At 59.8% G+C, this 14,058-nt stretch overlaps 1 protein-coding gene across 4 annotated transcripts in view; it reads left to right on the plus strand.

The window, feature by feature from the left end:
- The window catches only part of UBE2D4 (ubiquitin conjugating enzyme E2 D4 (putative)), a 15,244-nt gene extending 1,792 nt beyond the window's left edge, over positions 1-13,452 (plus strand). Inside the window, exons 2-9 of one of the 4 annotated variants that reach the window (XM_039913456.1) lie at positions 3,167-3,230; positions 4,252-4,283; positions 4,402-4,479; positions 4,744-4,849; positions 5,757-5,850; positions 7,776-7,835; positions 8,439-8,921; positions 11,827-13,452. In XM_039913456.1, coding sequence (XP_039769390.1) covers positions 3,167-3,230; positions 4,252-4,283; positions 4,402-4,479; positions 4,744-4,849; positions 5,757-5,850; positions 7,776-7,835; positions 8,439-8,484 — 480 coding nt within the window. In that variant the 3' untranslated portion in view covers positions 8,485-8,921; positions 11,827-13,452. Of the gene's footprint in view, positions 1-3,166; positions 3,231-4,251; positions 4,284-4,401; positions 4,480-4,743; positions 4,850-5,756; positions 5,851-7,775; positions 7,836-8,438; positions 10,381-11,826 lie in introns of those variants that run through there. The other 3 variants (XM_029075388.2, XM_039913455.1, XM_029075389.2) reach the window with 3 other exon arrangements.
- The last annotated feature ends 606 nt before the right edge of the window (positions 13,453-14,058 follow it).

Genomic DNA, 14,058 nt, shown 5'->3' on the forward strand with positions numbered 1-14,058 from the left:
TGTGAGCCCCACGTGGGACAACCTGATGACCTTGTTTCCCCCCACCAGCGCTTAGAACAGTGCTCGGCGCATAGTAAGCGCTTAATGGATGCCGTCCTTATTATTCCCACCCCAGGCAGAATCGTGGTTTCCCCTCAGCCTCCTCCCCGCCTTTTCCCTCACCTCCTGGTCCAGACTCCCGCCCCTTCTCCTCGGCCCCTCACGGAGAAAAGTTTCCTGCCCCAGGAGGCCTTCCCGGACTAATTCCCCCACCCCGGTCACCCCAGCGTTCTTCTGGTGCTTCTCAACTCTTTTCTCCCCTTTCCTGATACTAAATTATGGTATTTGTTAAGCACCTACTGTGTGCCCACCACCGTTCTAAACGCTGGGGTAGACCCAAGATAATCAGGTTGGTCACAGTCCCGATCCCATTTTACAGAGGAGGTAACTGAGGCCCAGAGAAGCAAATTGACTTGTCTCTGTTGCCGAATTGTCCATTCCAAGCGCTTAGTACAGTGCTCTGCCCATAGTAAGCGCTCAATAAATACTATTGAATGAATGAATGAACTTGCCCAAGGTCACGCAGCAGACAAGCAGCGTGGCTCAGTGGAAAGAGCCGGACTTGGGAGTCGGAGGTCGTGGGTTCTAATCCCGGCTCCGCCGCTTGCCAGCTGTGTGCCTTTGGGCAAGTCACTTCACTTCCCTGGGCCTCAGTGACGTCTTGTGTAAAATGGGGTTGAAGACTGTGAGCCTCACGTGGGACAACCTGATTACCCTGTATCTGCCCCAGCGCTTAGAAAGTGCTCTGCGCATAGTAAGCGCTTAACAAATGCCAACATTATTAGTGTTATTAAGCGGCAGAGTCGGGATTAGAACCTACGCCCTCCGACTCCCAACCCCGTGTTCTTGCCATTAGGCCGGGCACTTTACGTCCTCTCTCACCTGTTCAACTCCGCTATCTGGAAAATTTGAGATTGCTACTGTTCCTCAGATTTAAGCCCCTTGCGGGCAAGGATCATAGCTTATCCTTCTTGTTTGACCCCCCCCCAAGCGTCTAGTACAGTGCTCTGCGCCCATTATGTACTGTTGGTGACAGAGGAGTAGGAGCTGCTCTTTCTTGGTGGAAAGAGCACCAGCCCGGGAGTCAGAGGACCTGCTTTTCAGTCCCGGCTCTCATTTGCTTGCTGGGTGACCTTGGGGAAGTCACTTAACTTCTCAGTACTTTAACCTCATCTGTAAAATGGGGATTCAGTGCCCGTTCTCCCTCCTACTTAGATTGTGAGTCCCGTGTGGGATGGGGCCTGCGTCTGGTCTCATCGAGTTCCACCTACCCCAGCGCTCAGGACAGTGTTTGACCCCTAGTAAGCACTTAAATGCCGTAATGATAATATTTCTTTCTCGAAGCCCTCTGTGCCGTGGCCTTTGGGGTCTCCTTCCTTGCGGATTAACTTCTCCGGGTGACTTGCCGTTTTGAGCTGCGTCTGTGCAGAAGGGTTCTGTGGCGTGCGGTTTTCTTGGAAATCGTGGAAGCAGTAGGAAGAAAAGGGGTCTGAGAGTTGAATTGGTACGCTAGAAAGAAATATCAGAATCAAGAATCGAACATTTGTAAAGGTTCGCAGATGCTGAGGGCAGTATAAATAAATGTCTAAATGCTAGAGGTGGCTGGAAGGGTGAGAGGCAACTTGGAAGGTGCCGGGGATAAGGGAGTCTGAGGACCTGTGTTCTAATTCCAGCCCCCACACTTTCCTCTTCAAATACTAACCTTCTCACTGACCTTTCGCCCACCTCCTGCCTCTGGCCTGGAACGCCTTCCCTCTTCATATCCGACAGACACTTACTCTCCCCACCTTCAAAGCCTTATTGAAGGCCCACCTCCTCCAAGAGGCCTTCCCTGACTAAGCCCTCCTTTCCTCGTCTTCCACTCCCTCCTTCGTCACCCTGACTTGCTCCCTCTGCTCATCCCCCGCTCCCCAGCTCCCCCCGCACTTAGGTACCTATCTGTAATTTAATTTATTTATATCAACCTCTGTCTCCCGCTCTAGACTATAAGCTCGTTGTGGGCAGGGAATGCGTCTTTGAGATTGTTACATTGTACTCTCCCAAACGCCTAGTGCAGTAAGTGCTCAGTAAATACGATTGACTGACTGACTAGATAATCGTCTTCTGATACTTATCGGATATAGACCATTCCCCATCAGGGTCAACCCCAGGTTGCCGGGCGGCTTTGAGAGACATGTTGATGACTGATTCCAGGGAAGCGGTGAGATTTGAAGGATGAAGGAATGTGTGAATCCTTGGGTTTTAGACCTGGCTCTGCCCCTGGCCTGCTCCGTGACGCTAATAAGTTCCTCTAGACTGTAAGCTCTTCATGGGCAGGGAAGGTGTCTGCTAATTCTGTTGTACTGTACCCTCCCAAGCGCCTCGTACGGTGCTCCGCCCATAGTAGCACTCAATAAATGCGACTGAACGGTGGCTTGCCGCAGCAGGAGACTCCGGTCAGAGCCGACACCATCGTATTGCGTTTTTCTGGGAGCAGAACCGTCCCCCGGCTTGGGTTCCTCACCGGAGCGAGTGTCTCCCTTGGGCGGTGGTGCTCGGCTCGAGGTTCAGAAGCCCGGCGGCCAGGCGTCGGAGGCGTGGGCCCAGGGTAGCTCGGAAGAGGGTCTCGCCCTCGGAACGGGCTGCGTCTGGCCTTCTCTGGAAAGGACTCCTTCGGATGGCTCCCGCCCAGCTCGGTGGCCGTGACAAGGACCTCTTTGGAGGCGCTGTTACAGCTGCGGGACCGGCTCAGGGAGGGCCCTGCCAGGGGGCACCAGGCGGAGAGAGCGAGGGCGCGTGAGAGGGGGGATGGTCCCGGGGGCAGCGCAGAAGCGGGCGGAGCCTGGAGCGTCAGACCGTCACTGCTCCCCTGCTCCGGGCCGCCCCTTCCCTTACCTCCCCAACCCCGATCCGTCCGCACCCGTTGCCTGCAGTGGCCGAGTCCCCCCAGAGCCAAAGCGTCCCGCTCCCGCTCCACCCCCGCCCCCCCACTCCCCCATTCACCACACTGAGCCCAGGGATGGAGACAGCGGTCCGTACGTTGTGGAAAATTTCCTGGATGGGAGGAGGAGCCAGCCAGAGGCTGAGGAGGCTGGCCGCCGGCGGGCTGGGCCCGCCAGGCCCTGAACTCCCCTTCTCGTGTTCGCAGGAGTTAACGGACCTGCAAAGGGACCCCCCGGCCCAGTGTTCCGCCGGGCCCGTCGGGGACGACCGTAAGTAACGCTTCCTCCCACGGGCGGAGAGGATGCCCGCCCCCACGCCTCCCACCCCGTGCTCAGCCAGTGCTTGCCTCAGCCAGGGGGTGTCCAGGTGTAACGGGGTCCCAGATGGCACCTTCCCAACCTTATCCCGGGACCCGAGCCGCTGCCGGTCCCTGACGGGCAGATGAGCCTTCGCCAGGCCGGGAGGGCATAGGGGGCCGTTTGTAGGGGACAACTGCCGGCCTCCGGGAAAGCTTGGGGGCAGAGGTCAGCGCTACTGATGACACTGGACTCCCCCGAGCACTTAATACAGTGCTGTGCACCCATTAGCTGCCCCGTCAGTACTGATGAGGGATTGGCTGATTGTGGAGGCCTTGCGAGGGACCAGAGCTGAGTGGACAGTGGAATTGGAATGGAATGGAATTGAGTGGGTTTGGAATGGAGATGGGAAAGGCCGTTTCCCCCGTCCCAGTCTTCTCCAGCCTCTCCGTGGCCGCCGGCGGTGCCGGGGTCTGAGGCGCAAAGGTCGTGAGGAGCTGGCCCCCCGGTACCGCCCTCTACTCCTCCACAGCAGGCCGGAGAAGTGGTTTGGGAAGGAACTGCTCCCGTACCTGCAGGGGATGGGGCTTCCTCCCTCTGTCCTCGTCTCCAACCTTCCTTCCACCCTCCTCTCCGTCCTCCCCTCCGTCCTCCTCTCCGGGACAGCCGACCGGGGAGTCGCAAACTGCCATAGGGGGCGGGGGAGAGGGTCCGCTGCCCCAGATGAGGAGTCTGGGGCAAACTGGCCCCCGAGCATCTGGCCCCCGCCCTCAGGGAGCCTCCAGTCAGCTCTGGAGAACCGGGGGAAGGAAGCAAGGGAGAAATGGGGTCTGGGGTCAGTGGGTGGTAGACGAGGTGGACTGTCCTGGTGAGGAAGGACCGGGCAGCGGGAAGCATTCTTGGGGGAGCAGGTCCTTTCGGGGTGGGTTGGTCGCCTGGCTTTTCCCTCGTTTCCTGCATTTCCCACATTTCCGCTCCCCGTTGTGTCTTTCAGTGTTCCACTGGCAGGCCACCATCATGGGTCCGGTACGTAGCGTCCCACCTCGGCCACCTCGGCGACCCCCCTCGCCCCTATCCCGTTTCCTTTCACATCTCAGTTTTGGCCGCCACCACCCTCCGTTAATCCGGCGTTTTGTCCTTCCAGAACGACAGCCCGTACCAAGGTGGCGTCTTCTTCCTGACCATCCACTTCCCAACAGATTACCCTTTCAAGCCCCCAAAGGTGAGGCCGGCCGGGGGTCCCCCGGGGGTTCCCAGCGTGTCGGGGACCGGGTGCCCAGATTCATCCCTGAAGTGGGGGGGTCTCCCTGAGCAGGGGCCTCCGGGGCTCCCGAGAACGCGTCTGCATTCAGGCCCAACCGTGTTCCTACCGTGCGGTTTGGGCCGGGGCCCCGGGCCAAATCAGTTCCCCTCTCAGGCCTTTCACTTCCCTCTTTCACTAAGCGGGAACAATAATAACCCTCCCCCTGGCCCCCCTGCCCCGCAGGTCGCTTTCACCACCAAAATCTATCACCCCAACATCAACAGCAACGGCAGCATCTGCCTCGACATCCTGAGGTCCCAGTGGTCTCCGGCGCTGACGGTTTCGAAAGGTAGGACTGAGGATGAAGCGTTGGCTTCGTCCGCCTCCGGCAGACCGCCCAGGCCGGGTCTTGGGGGGGATCCCCCCGCCCCCCGTCCAGGACCTGGGGGAGAGCGGAGGAGCGGATCGGGCATTCGGGCGCTCGGGCCGCCCAGTCCACCAGCCCAGCGAGAGGGCCAGGTGTCCCACGTGACATCCAAACCCTTGGGAACTCACAACCTTCCGTAGCTCTTAAGATTCATACCTTGGAGCAGCGTGGCCTCATGGAAAGAGCACGGGCCTGGGAGTCAGGAGGACGTGGGTTCTAATCCCGGCTCCACCACTTACCTGCTGTGTGACCTTGGGCAAGTCACTTCATTGGGTCTCATTTCCTTCTTCTGCAAAAGTGCAGATTCAATATTTGTTCTCCCTTCTATTTAAGCAGTGAGACTCAGGCGGGACCTGATTATCTACCTCGGTGCGTAGTACAGTGCTTGGCGTATCGGAAGCGCTTAACAAACACAACGATTAATTACTGATGTATATCTTTCTCCTCCTTCCTCCTATCTCCAATTTATTTTAGTGTCTGCCTACCCCGGCTAGACTCTAAGCTCCTCGGGGGCGGAATCGTGTCTGCTAATGCCGGTGTTCTCTCCCAAGCGCTTAGTCCAGGGCTCTGTGCCTAGCAGGCGTTCCTCTTTCCTCATCCGTAACTGGGGAGGAAATACTGTTCGCTATCAACTAGATTGTGGACCCCTTGTGGGACAGGGACTGTGTCCAACGTGATGGTCTGGTACCTGCCCGAGCGCCTCAGGACCGTGCTTGGCGCATAGTAAGCGCTTCACAAAGACCACGATGATGTTGACGATGACGATCCTTGGTCGAGGGACTGGTCGTCCCCGGTCTCGAAGCTAATCTGTCCTTTCTTTGCCTCGCAGTCCTCCTGTCCATCTGTTCCCTGCTCTGCGACCCCAACCCGGACGACCCTCTGGTGCCGGAGATTGCCCACACCTACAAGGCAGACAGAGAGAAGTGAGCCCGCCGCGTTCCCGGGGCTCAGCGGGGGTTGGCCCGAGGGCCCTCGGCACAGGGGACGGGCCCCCCCCACCCCCCCAGCATCGCATCCTAAGCCATCGCGTCCTAAGAGGGCCTGAGCAGCCAGGGCAGGTTCCTGGCCGGCCCAGAGCGAGCAGCTCCCCAATCCCTAGCTGGAGCCGAGCGGGGTGGGCCGAGCGGAGTGGCACCCCCGAGGGCCGCCCACCAAGGGGTCCTGGAGCAGCCAAACTCCCCAGCCGGACCCCAGCTCCGTGAGAGGTCTAGAGGGAAACCCCGTCCGCGTGGCAGGAAGTCAGGTCCCCCTGGTCTTCTTGCTCCAGCACGGGGGCGGGAGAAGAACAAAGGCCCACCCGCACCTCCCCATATGGGCATCTGGCTCAGAGCCCCAGGCAGCTTCCCGGGCACAGGAATGTTGAGCTACTCTTTGGAGGCCGAGCCTCTACCGGCCCAAACCTGAGGGTGAGGTGGGTGGGCTTCTTGACCCTACGGGAGTCATCAGTGAGATTTGGATCTCTGAGGGAGAATCACTTTCTCCTGGAGCCGGCATCCCCAGAAACGGGGGTGTGATCTGCGAGTGTGGAGAGAGATGCAGAGTTTGACACAACAGGGTGGCCTGGGTCAGCAGTGGTCTCCCCAGCCTGGCAGCAAAGACACCTAATGGCGTGGTCCCCTTCTCTTGATCTGTGGTGAGGAGGCAGAAACCCTGTCCAGGCTCGAGTCAGGCCGGGCCAGAGGGGACTGTGGTCCAGACTTCCTCCTCTTCTCCTCTCTCCCCGCGTTACAGACACGCACGCACACAAACCCTTAGGGTCTTTGTTGGGAGTCCTGGGAGGAGCGTGGGCCCAGAAGCATGGGGCGAGTGGTCAGCGGGTAGAGTTCGGCCCTGGCAGAGTTCTTCTTTGGCAGAGTCTCTTCCCTATTGTGGTCTCTTGTTTCCCCTCTCTGTCGAGAGAGAGCCCCAGCTCCCGCCCTTCTGGCCCAGCGCCGTGTGGGTGAACACTTCTCTGTAAACACTGGGATCTGGGGGAAATGAGAGAAGCAGAAACAGCATCGTTAGGGATTTGGGAAACACGGAGGTTCTAGTGGGTGATTCCCACACTGGCTCTGAAACTTGGGCTGGGAAAGACAATAATAATAATAATTGTGGTATTCCTATTACCTGGGGTAGATATCAGGTAATCAGAAAGACACAGTCCCTTCCCCCATGAGGCTCATAGTGTAAGTGGAAGGGAAAACGGGTAGTGAATCCCCTTTTTAGAGATGAGGAAACTGGGGGGGCCAAGAAGTGAAGTGACTTGCCCCAGATCATGTGGCAGGCAAGTGGCAGAGGCAGATTTAGAACCCATTTAGACTCCAGATCCTCTGACTTCCAGATCTGGGCTCTTTCCACTTGGCTATGGAAGTGACGCCCCATCCCGTTCTCCTCTAACGTCCCCGGGATGAGGGTTGGGGTGGAAATCAAGACTCCTTGGCCGACTGATCCTCCACACGGGGGCCTGCCCTTCCCGGAGGGAAGGGGGCCGCCGGGGCGAGAGCCTTAGCGAACGGGCAAATGAGAGAGAGGCCGGGTAGCGAGTGTTGGGGAGAAAAAACAGCCTAACCCGATCCGTCAGCACGAGGATTTGGGTCACCCACTGAGTTGGTTATGGGCCTTCTGCACTTAGTGGCAGCTAAGCACCGTGGGGAGCGCGAGGTAATCAGATCGGACGCAGTCATCGTCCCCCATGGGGCTCAGAACCTAAGCCTTAGGGAGAGCAAGCATCTCATCCCCATTTTACGGCTAGGGAAAATGGGGCCCAGAGAGGTTAAGCGACTTGCCCGAGGTCACAAATCAGACCGGTGGCAGAGCTGGAAATAGAACCCTGGTCTCCTGACTCCCAGTCCCTTGCTCTTTCCACTAGGTCATGCTTGAAGGCAGAAGATTCAATACAAAAAGAGATACTTGATCACCTCGCCGGGGAGTGAGCCCACACGGGGACTCCATATCCACAAGCATATCGGCAGGGTCCAGAGGGGTTTGGAGAGATCATGGACCAGAGATCCATGCTGGGTCCCCGGGGGAAGAGTCAGGGTCGGAGAGGGGAGAGTCAGGGGTGTCGGACGGTCCGTGCTGGGTGCCCGGGGGAGTTTCGGGGGTGTCGGTTGGTGCGTGCTGGGCCCCGGGGGGAGAATCGGGGGCGTCCGGCGGTCCGTGCCGGGTCACCGGAGGAGAGGCAGGGGTGTTAGATGACCTGTGCTGGGTCACTGGGGGAGAGTCAGGATTGTCGGAGGGTCCATTCCCTAACCCTGAGGGTGGGTGTATAGGAGGGGCAACCGGCACCCAGTTCCTCTAAGCATCCCGGTGCTGCTGTCGGAGGCAGAGTCGTGGACGGGCTGGACCGTGGCTGTGATCCAGTAGTGACACCGCTCAGGAGTCAGTCAGAAGAATCGAGGGTTTACCGTGTGCGGAGCACTGTACCAAATACATGGGAGAGTACTGGTCTCATACTCCGGGACTTGGGACCTCCGTGATTTTTGCCCCTCGCCTCGGAGCTCTTCTCTTGACTCTACAACCTCTCTTCCAGGTACAACAGATTAGCCAGAGAATGGACACAGAAATACGCTATGTGAGTGCCCAAAGATCGCCAGGGAAGCATTTGGATCCGAAGTTTACCGGCCGACGACATCCCCTCGCTGAAGTTCTTGGCCGTCTTCCGTCTCCTCCGCGGCTTGTGCCATTCACGAAGGCTCTCCTACTCCGGACGGACACTGGTCTCCCACCGGTTTTTAGCCCCCTCCCCCGACGCTCCCCTGCCGTCCCCCGGATCCCGTCAGCGTCGTGGCCGGGAAGCCAGGATCAGCCAGGCGCCACCGTTCGCTGAGGGCTCCAGCCGTCCGGAGAAGACTGGAACCGGCCCCTCTTCTCAGGCCCGCCGGGCCTCACCCCCAAACACGGGCATCCCCGGCTCCAGCCTCACTGCCTCACGGTGCCCGCTCGTGTCCTTAATGCTGCCCAGGAGGACCTGGCTGGGTGCCCCGACGCATCGGCCCGGGCCTGGCAGAACCGAGTAAGTAGCAATAGTCTGAGGCGTCCCCGGGAAGGACCGGCAACGTTTCCCACAGTCCTCGGCCTGCTGCCTCAGGCGGAGCCCCTCGACCGGCCCGAGGAAGTAGGCCGGCAGGGTGGTGAAGCGGGAGGGGGGCCCCCGTAAATAGCAGAGGGCGGGGAGGGGCGGTGGGTCCGCCTCCCTCCACCCCGGGGGGGGATCGCCCCGCTTCAGAGGCACGATGGGAGACGTTCAGCCCCTGGGGAGCCCGCACCCCAAACCCGGCATCGCTCCCCGGCTTGGGCTGCCCTGCCCCGTGGAGAGAGAACCCCGAATCCTAGAGTATCTTCAGGTTTTGTGGCTTCCACAGAGTGGCTACCCCGCCCCCTCTTCCCCTTCCTGAGCGTTCGCAAAGCGGGCAGGAGAAAGGGGAAGGGTTCTTAAGCGCATTCAGGGATGGCGGAGAGGGGCCGAGGGCACAGACGGCACTTTGAAGGGAGCGACCCTTGTTGTAAATAAAAATGGTAGCCCTCCCCCTCCCCCGGCCCGCCGGAAACGGGTTTGTTCATCTCTCGAGAAGGTTTCTCGGCTTTCGGGGCCACGGGCGTCACGGCAGGCGAGGCGTGGGGATTGCCAGCTTGCGAAGCCGAGGTAGGAGGGAGGCGGCGCGGAGGGGTGACGGCCGTTAGGCTCTCGGGTGCCGACGCCGAGGACTTGAGGGGGAGGGGGGGCGCGGGTAGCCTCTGGCGTGCCGCAGAGGTGGGGGGCGCCGGAGCCGGGCGGGAAGGAGAGACGGCGATGGCGTCAGGCTGGATCTCCACTGAGTGGACCCAGAGGCTGGCGACGGCTCGCCCCCCTCCCCCCCCCCGACCCCGGCACCGGTCCGGTGGCTGTGCCCGACCCGTGTTGAGGCCCCTGCAGGTGCTGAGGCCAGGGAAGGGGAGGGGGCGGAGCAGCCGTCGACGGTGCGGATGAGGCCGTCCCGAGCGCCCCCCTCAACTAAAAATCAAAAACGTTGCCCGGCGGGCGAAACCGCGGGCCTGGAGGGTGGCAAGCAATTGGCTCAAAGATCCACGAGCTCAGCTGCCGCCGATGAGTTGGCTGGGGATTTCTCGGAAGGAAAACAAAAGGTCGTTTATTCCCGAAGGAAAAGCAGCCGGACATGGCCTTTTCCATTTCTGCTGTGAGGAAAAATGCCCCTTAAGCATCCCTCCGAGGCAGGTGGGGTTCGGTCCTCCCTGGCCCTTCCCCCGGTGAAAAAGTTGTGCCCTCCACCCTTTATCTGGGGAGAGGTCTTACCCTTTGATCTCACCCCCTCCCCCCTCCCCCCTTTTTATTCTTTTGAAAGAAAGGAAACAGAAAAAACCCCTTAACATATCGAGTGTTAAGACCACAGCCTGCTATTAATAAGGCCTTGCTGTGTAGAGTGAGAAAAATCAATGTAAAGAGCTGGTAAGAGGCAATAATCTAGCACACGGTGCTTTGGTGCTCCTGTGTTTCATTACCCAGCCTTGGGCATCCGCGGATCACAACGCACTTTACAGTTACAACTCAAGGAGAATGCCGCCAGGGGAGGGGCCGAAGTGAGCCCGGGACTGTAGAGGGGCAGACTTGTCACCCAGCTAAGCAGAGACTGGACTGGATGGAGACCCATTCCTCGCAGGTCCACGGGTTTCCAGCCGGGATCCTGGGCTCACCGGGGCGAGTCCGGAATGTTTACTGGCCATAAACCAAACCGGCCATTCCTCTGTGTACCTAGGGGGAGGCGCCGCACCCCCTGGGCTGGTAGCTATTTGCAAGATTGTGTAAACTCAGCTATAGAGGTGCACCTGCCATTCGGTATCCCGTCGGCTGTCTCGCTAGTTCCTCGGGCTGCCCTGTCGCCTGGGCCGGTAGGAACGGAGAGGGAATCGGGCCCGTTATAGCGGGATCAGTGGGGGATCCATCCGGGAAAAGGGCGGGCTCGCATCTGCTCTCCTTGGCGGGTGGGTGACCGGGGCAGGAGCCGGATGCCAGGCCGGACCCCGCGGTGTTTTCCTGCTGGCTGGAAGCCGGAGCTCGGAGGTCTTCAGGGCGAGACCTGCACCACCTTCTTTCACCTTGATTCAGAAGGGCCCGTCGCGTTCTCAGCCGAGCCTAAAGCCGGGAGCGTTAGCGCAGCAAGGGAAGCTGGGCGAACGTGCTCGCTGGAGTCCGGGAACTCCCGGGAGCCTCAGAGACCGCGGGGCGTGCCCGTTATCTCGGGTGCAGGTAGCCCCGTTGGCTGCCCCCGACTTCCCCGGCTCCAGATGCCAGGGTGGGTACGGTCCGGCCGCCCTGTGGCTCGGGCTGGGCCTCGCTCCGGGTTTCAACCTGGGCGGTGATGACGTGAGCCACCTCCTGTTGGAGGAGAGGTCGAGGGTCGGTGTTTGAGTCCAACCTTGTCATTGGACACCCTTCCCTTTTGTCCCCCACCCTGCCACCCTCCTCTAAAGCTGACACCAATGCAGTTTTGCTTCAGGCTACCTCATTTTCCTTTCCTAAGGGCAGAGGCCCTACCTCTATCCTCCTCCGCTCCCCCCCCACACACTCTTCAGAGTCACCGGCAAGCCCGTTCCCGTGGCCGATAAGGTGCTGCGGGGCCGACCTGCTCACCCCCAACCCGGAGCCGTGCCAACACCAAATGGAGGAAGGCCAGGCTGTTCGCAGAATGCGAGGCTGTGGACCCCTCCTCCTACTGAGCTCGTTTGTGTCTGGCCAGCGGCCAGTCGTGTTTCCCCAGGTCTCCCATCCTCCCCTATAGGAGTGAACAGGCTGACCCCTGGCAGGATTCGGGCTGGACACAGACTCCCAAGTAGCATTCGGGGCAGAGGGCGAGGCTGGGGGCTCCCGGAGGCCCCGTACTCCTCCTCCGCATGGGCTGACTGGCTCCCCCCCCCCCCCCCAGGCTCCGAAGGGACCGTGCCACCGAGACGGCCAGCCCCGGGGTCTGGGCTGCCCCCCGGGCACCTTCCGGCCGCCTGGCTCGCCCAGGAACAGTGAGCAGGTCAGAGCACTGGTCAGACTTCCTGTCTGTTGTGGCTTCCTCGGGCCTCTGGAAATGTGGGTCTTGTCTGGGACGGGTAGGGGGTCCTCAATCAGTGGTATTTGTTGAGCGCTTACTGTGTGCAGAGTGCTGTACTAAGCGCTTGGGAGAGAACAGTAAAACAGAGTTGGTAGCACGTGTTCCCTGGCCACAAGAAACTTAATCTAGAGGAAGTCTAAAGTCTTCAGCGGGCCAGTTATCGATCGACCCCTTCCTGTTCGCCACCTCCCGCCCGCCTCCTAGTCAGTCAAGCAGGAGGTGCCAGTGGGGAGGCAGGGATGGGTCCATTTTGGCTCTTTTCAGCCCTAATTGGAAACTCTCGGGTCTCATCGGAAACATGGGATGGGCAAGGCCGGGAACCCAGCTGACCCGGAGAGAGGACACCCTACAGTCTGAGCGGCTACTGTGTGCAGAACGCTAAACCAAGCACTTGAGAGAGTAAAACAGGAGCAAAAGCCACGGTTCCTGCCCTCAAGGGGCTCTTCATCTCCCGGCTCTTCCTCTCGGCCCTGCTTCTGCAAGGACGAGGTGGGGGATGGTGTCTTGCGCACCTGAGGAGCGATAACATTTTGGGACGAGAAGGCTTTGGTGAGAGAGGGCCATAGAAGTGGGGACTGGGAGGCTCACCGAGATGGGCCAGCAGAAAACAGATCAGGGCTACCTCCCAAGGGAGGTTTGTGGCCCCGCCGCTTTGGTTACCGGACTGCCCCTCCAGACCCCAAGTCCTGAAAATGGAAAAAGTAACGGCCCGGCTCGAGGAAAAGCCCAGGCCCGTGTAGCTTGCTCCCGGCTTCAAAAGAGGTCAGGAGTTCCTCGGAACTTTGGGTTCGAAGGTCTTCGGCTCCCACGTTCGTCGCCCGCTTCGGGCCCCCTTTGGGTTCACCCGTCTCCTTACCGAACGCTCTCGGGCCACCCAGCTTCCCTCCCTTAGGCAGGTGGGCATTCGGAGGATACGTGGAGGAGCTGGGCACCCACGGGATTGTGTTGAGGCAAACGAGGCCCTTGCCTGAGAGAGTTGAGGGACTCCGGACCCCTTTTTTGCCGACTGGTTTGGGGCCCCCCTCCCCCCAGAATGCACCTTCTGCACCGACACAGCTGGCCCTCCAGACCCAACCCGGTGGTCTCCAGGGTGGCCGCGGGCCAGCCTGCAGGCGAGCCTTCTTCCAGGGGCAGGTGGGAAGTTTAAGTCTGTTTCCGCTCCCGGCCTCCCCGTCGCCCGGCTCAGCCCCCCGCCCCGAAACCCAGCCAGTCCCTTACTGTGACGGTTTCCATCTTCCCTCAAGATGTGAAGAATCTGTTTACCGCACCGTTGGCCACGCGAGTGTGTTTCCTTTGTAGGGCAGGAAGGGCGTGGCCTCTGTGGGACCGTGGTCACTCGACGGCTCCAGCGGGGGAACTTCATCCTGGCGGCCACCTCCAAAATCATGTTCTCGCTAACTGTGAATCTTCTGTTGGTGCATAAATGAAATAAACGGTGATCCTTTCGTAGCCGCTTCGTCTCGCCTTTCGGCCCAAGCCTCCGCGTGCTCCCTCAGCGTGGCGGGCTTCCCGGGAGCGGAGGCCTTTGGGAGTCCGGGCTTGGGAACACACGGGAGAGAGTGGAGCCTGCCAAGTTGAGCTCCAGATGGAAGGAATAGCCCCAAGAAGCGGGGTTGGGGAGAAAATAGGAAGGGGGAGAATCTAAAGATAGAAAATCTAAGACCCGAGTCCTCCCCCTGAGATACCAGGGCTGGTTCTGGCTGTCACGTCGAAGGAAGGACACAATAGAGCTGTTCGGGAGGTAGGAAGGAGGGCAACCAGGACAGTCAAGGGGATGGAACAGCTTGCATAGGGGTTGAAAAGGTCGGGAGACGGCGGGGTGGAAAGATGTAAGAAAGTGGCACGGTTAACGATGGGGAGTATTTGGGACTTGTGCCCTGACTCCAGGCGGAGGAGACCCACAGGCAGGGAAGCGTGGACATAGGCGTGTGTCCCTCACCGGACTTTCTCGTTACACAGGGATCCTTGCCCCAATTTCATCCTCGAGTGACCTCTTCAAGTAGGAAGGGCAGCTACGGCAAGATTTCCGTACACAGAGAAGATTCTACTAGTAGT

The sequence above is a fragment of the Ornithorhynchus anatinus genome, chromosome 11 (assembly GCF_004115215.2).
Source record: "Ornithorhynchus anatinus isolate Pmale09 chromosome 11, mOrnAna1.pri.v4, whole genome shotgun sequence".
NCBI classification, from domain to species: Eukaryota; Metazoa; Chordata; class Mammalia; order Monotremata; family Ornithorhynchidae; genus Ornithorhynchus; species Ornithorhynchus anatinus.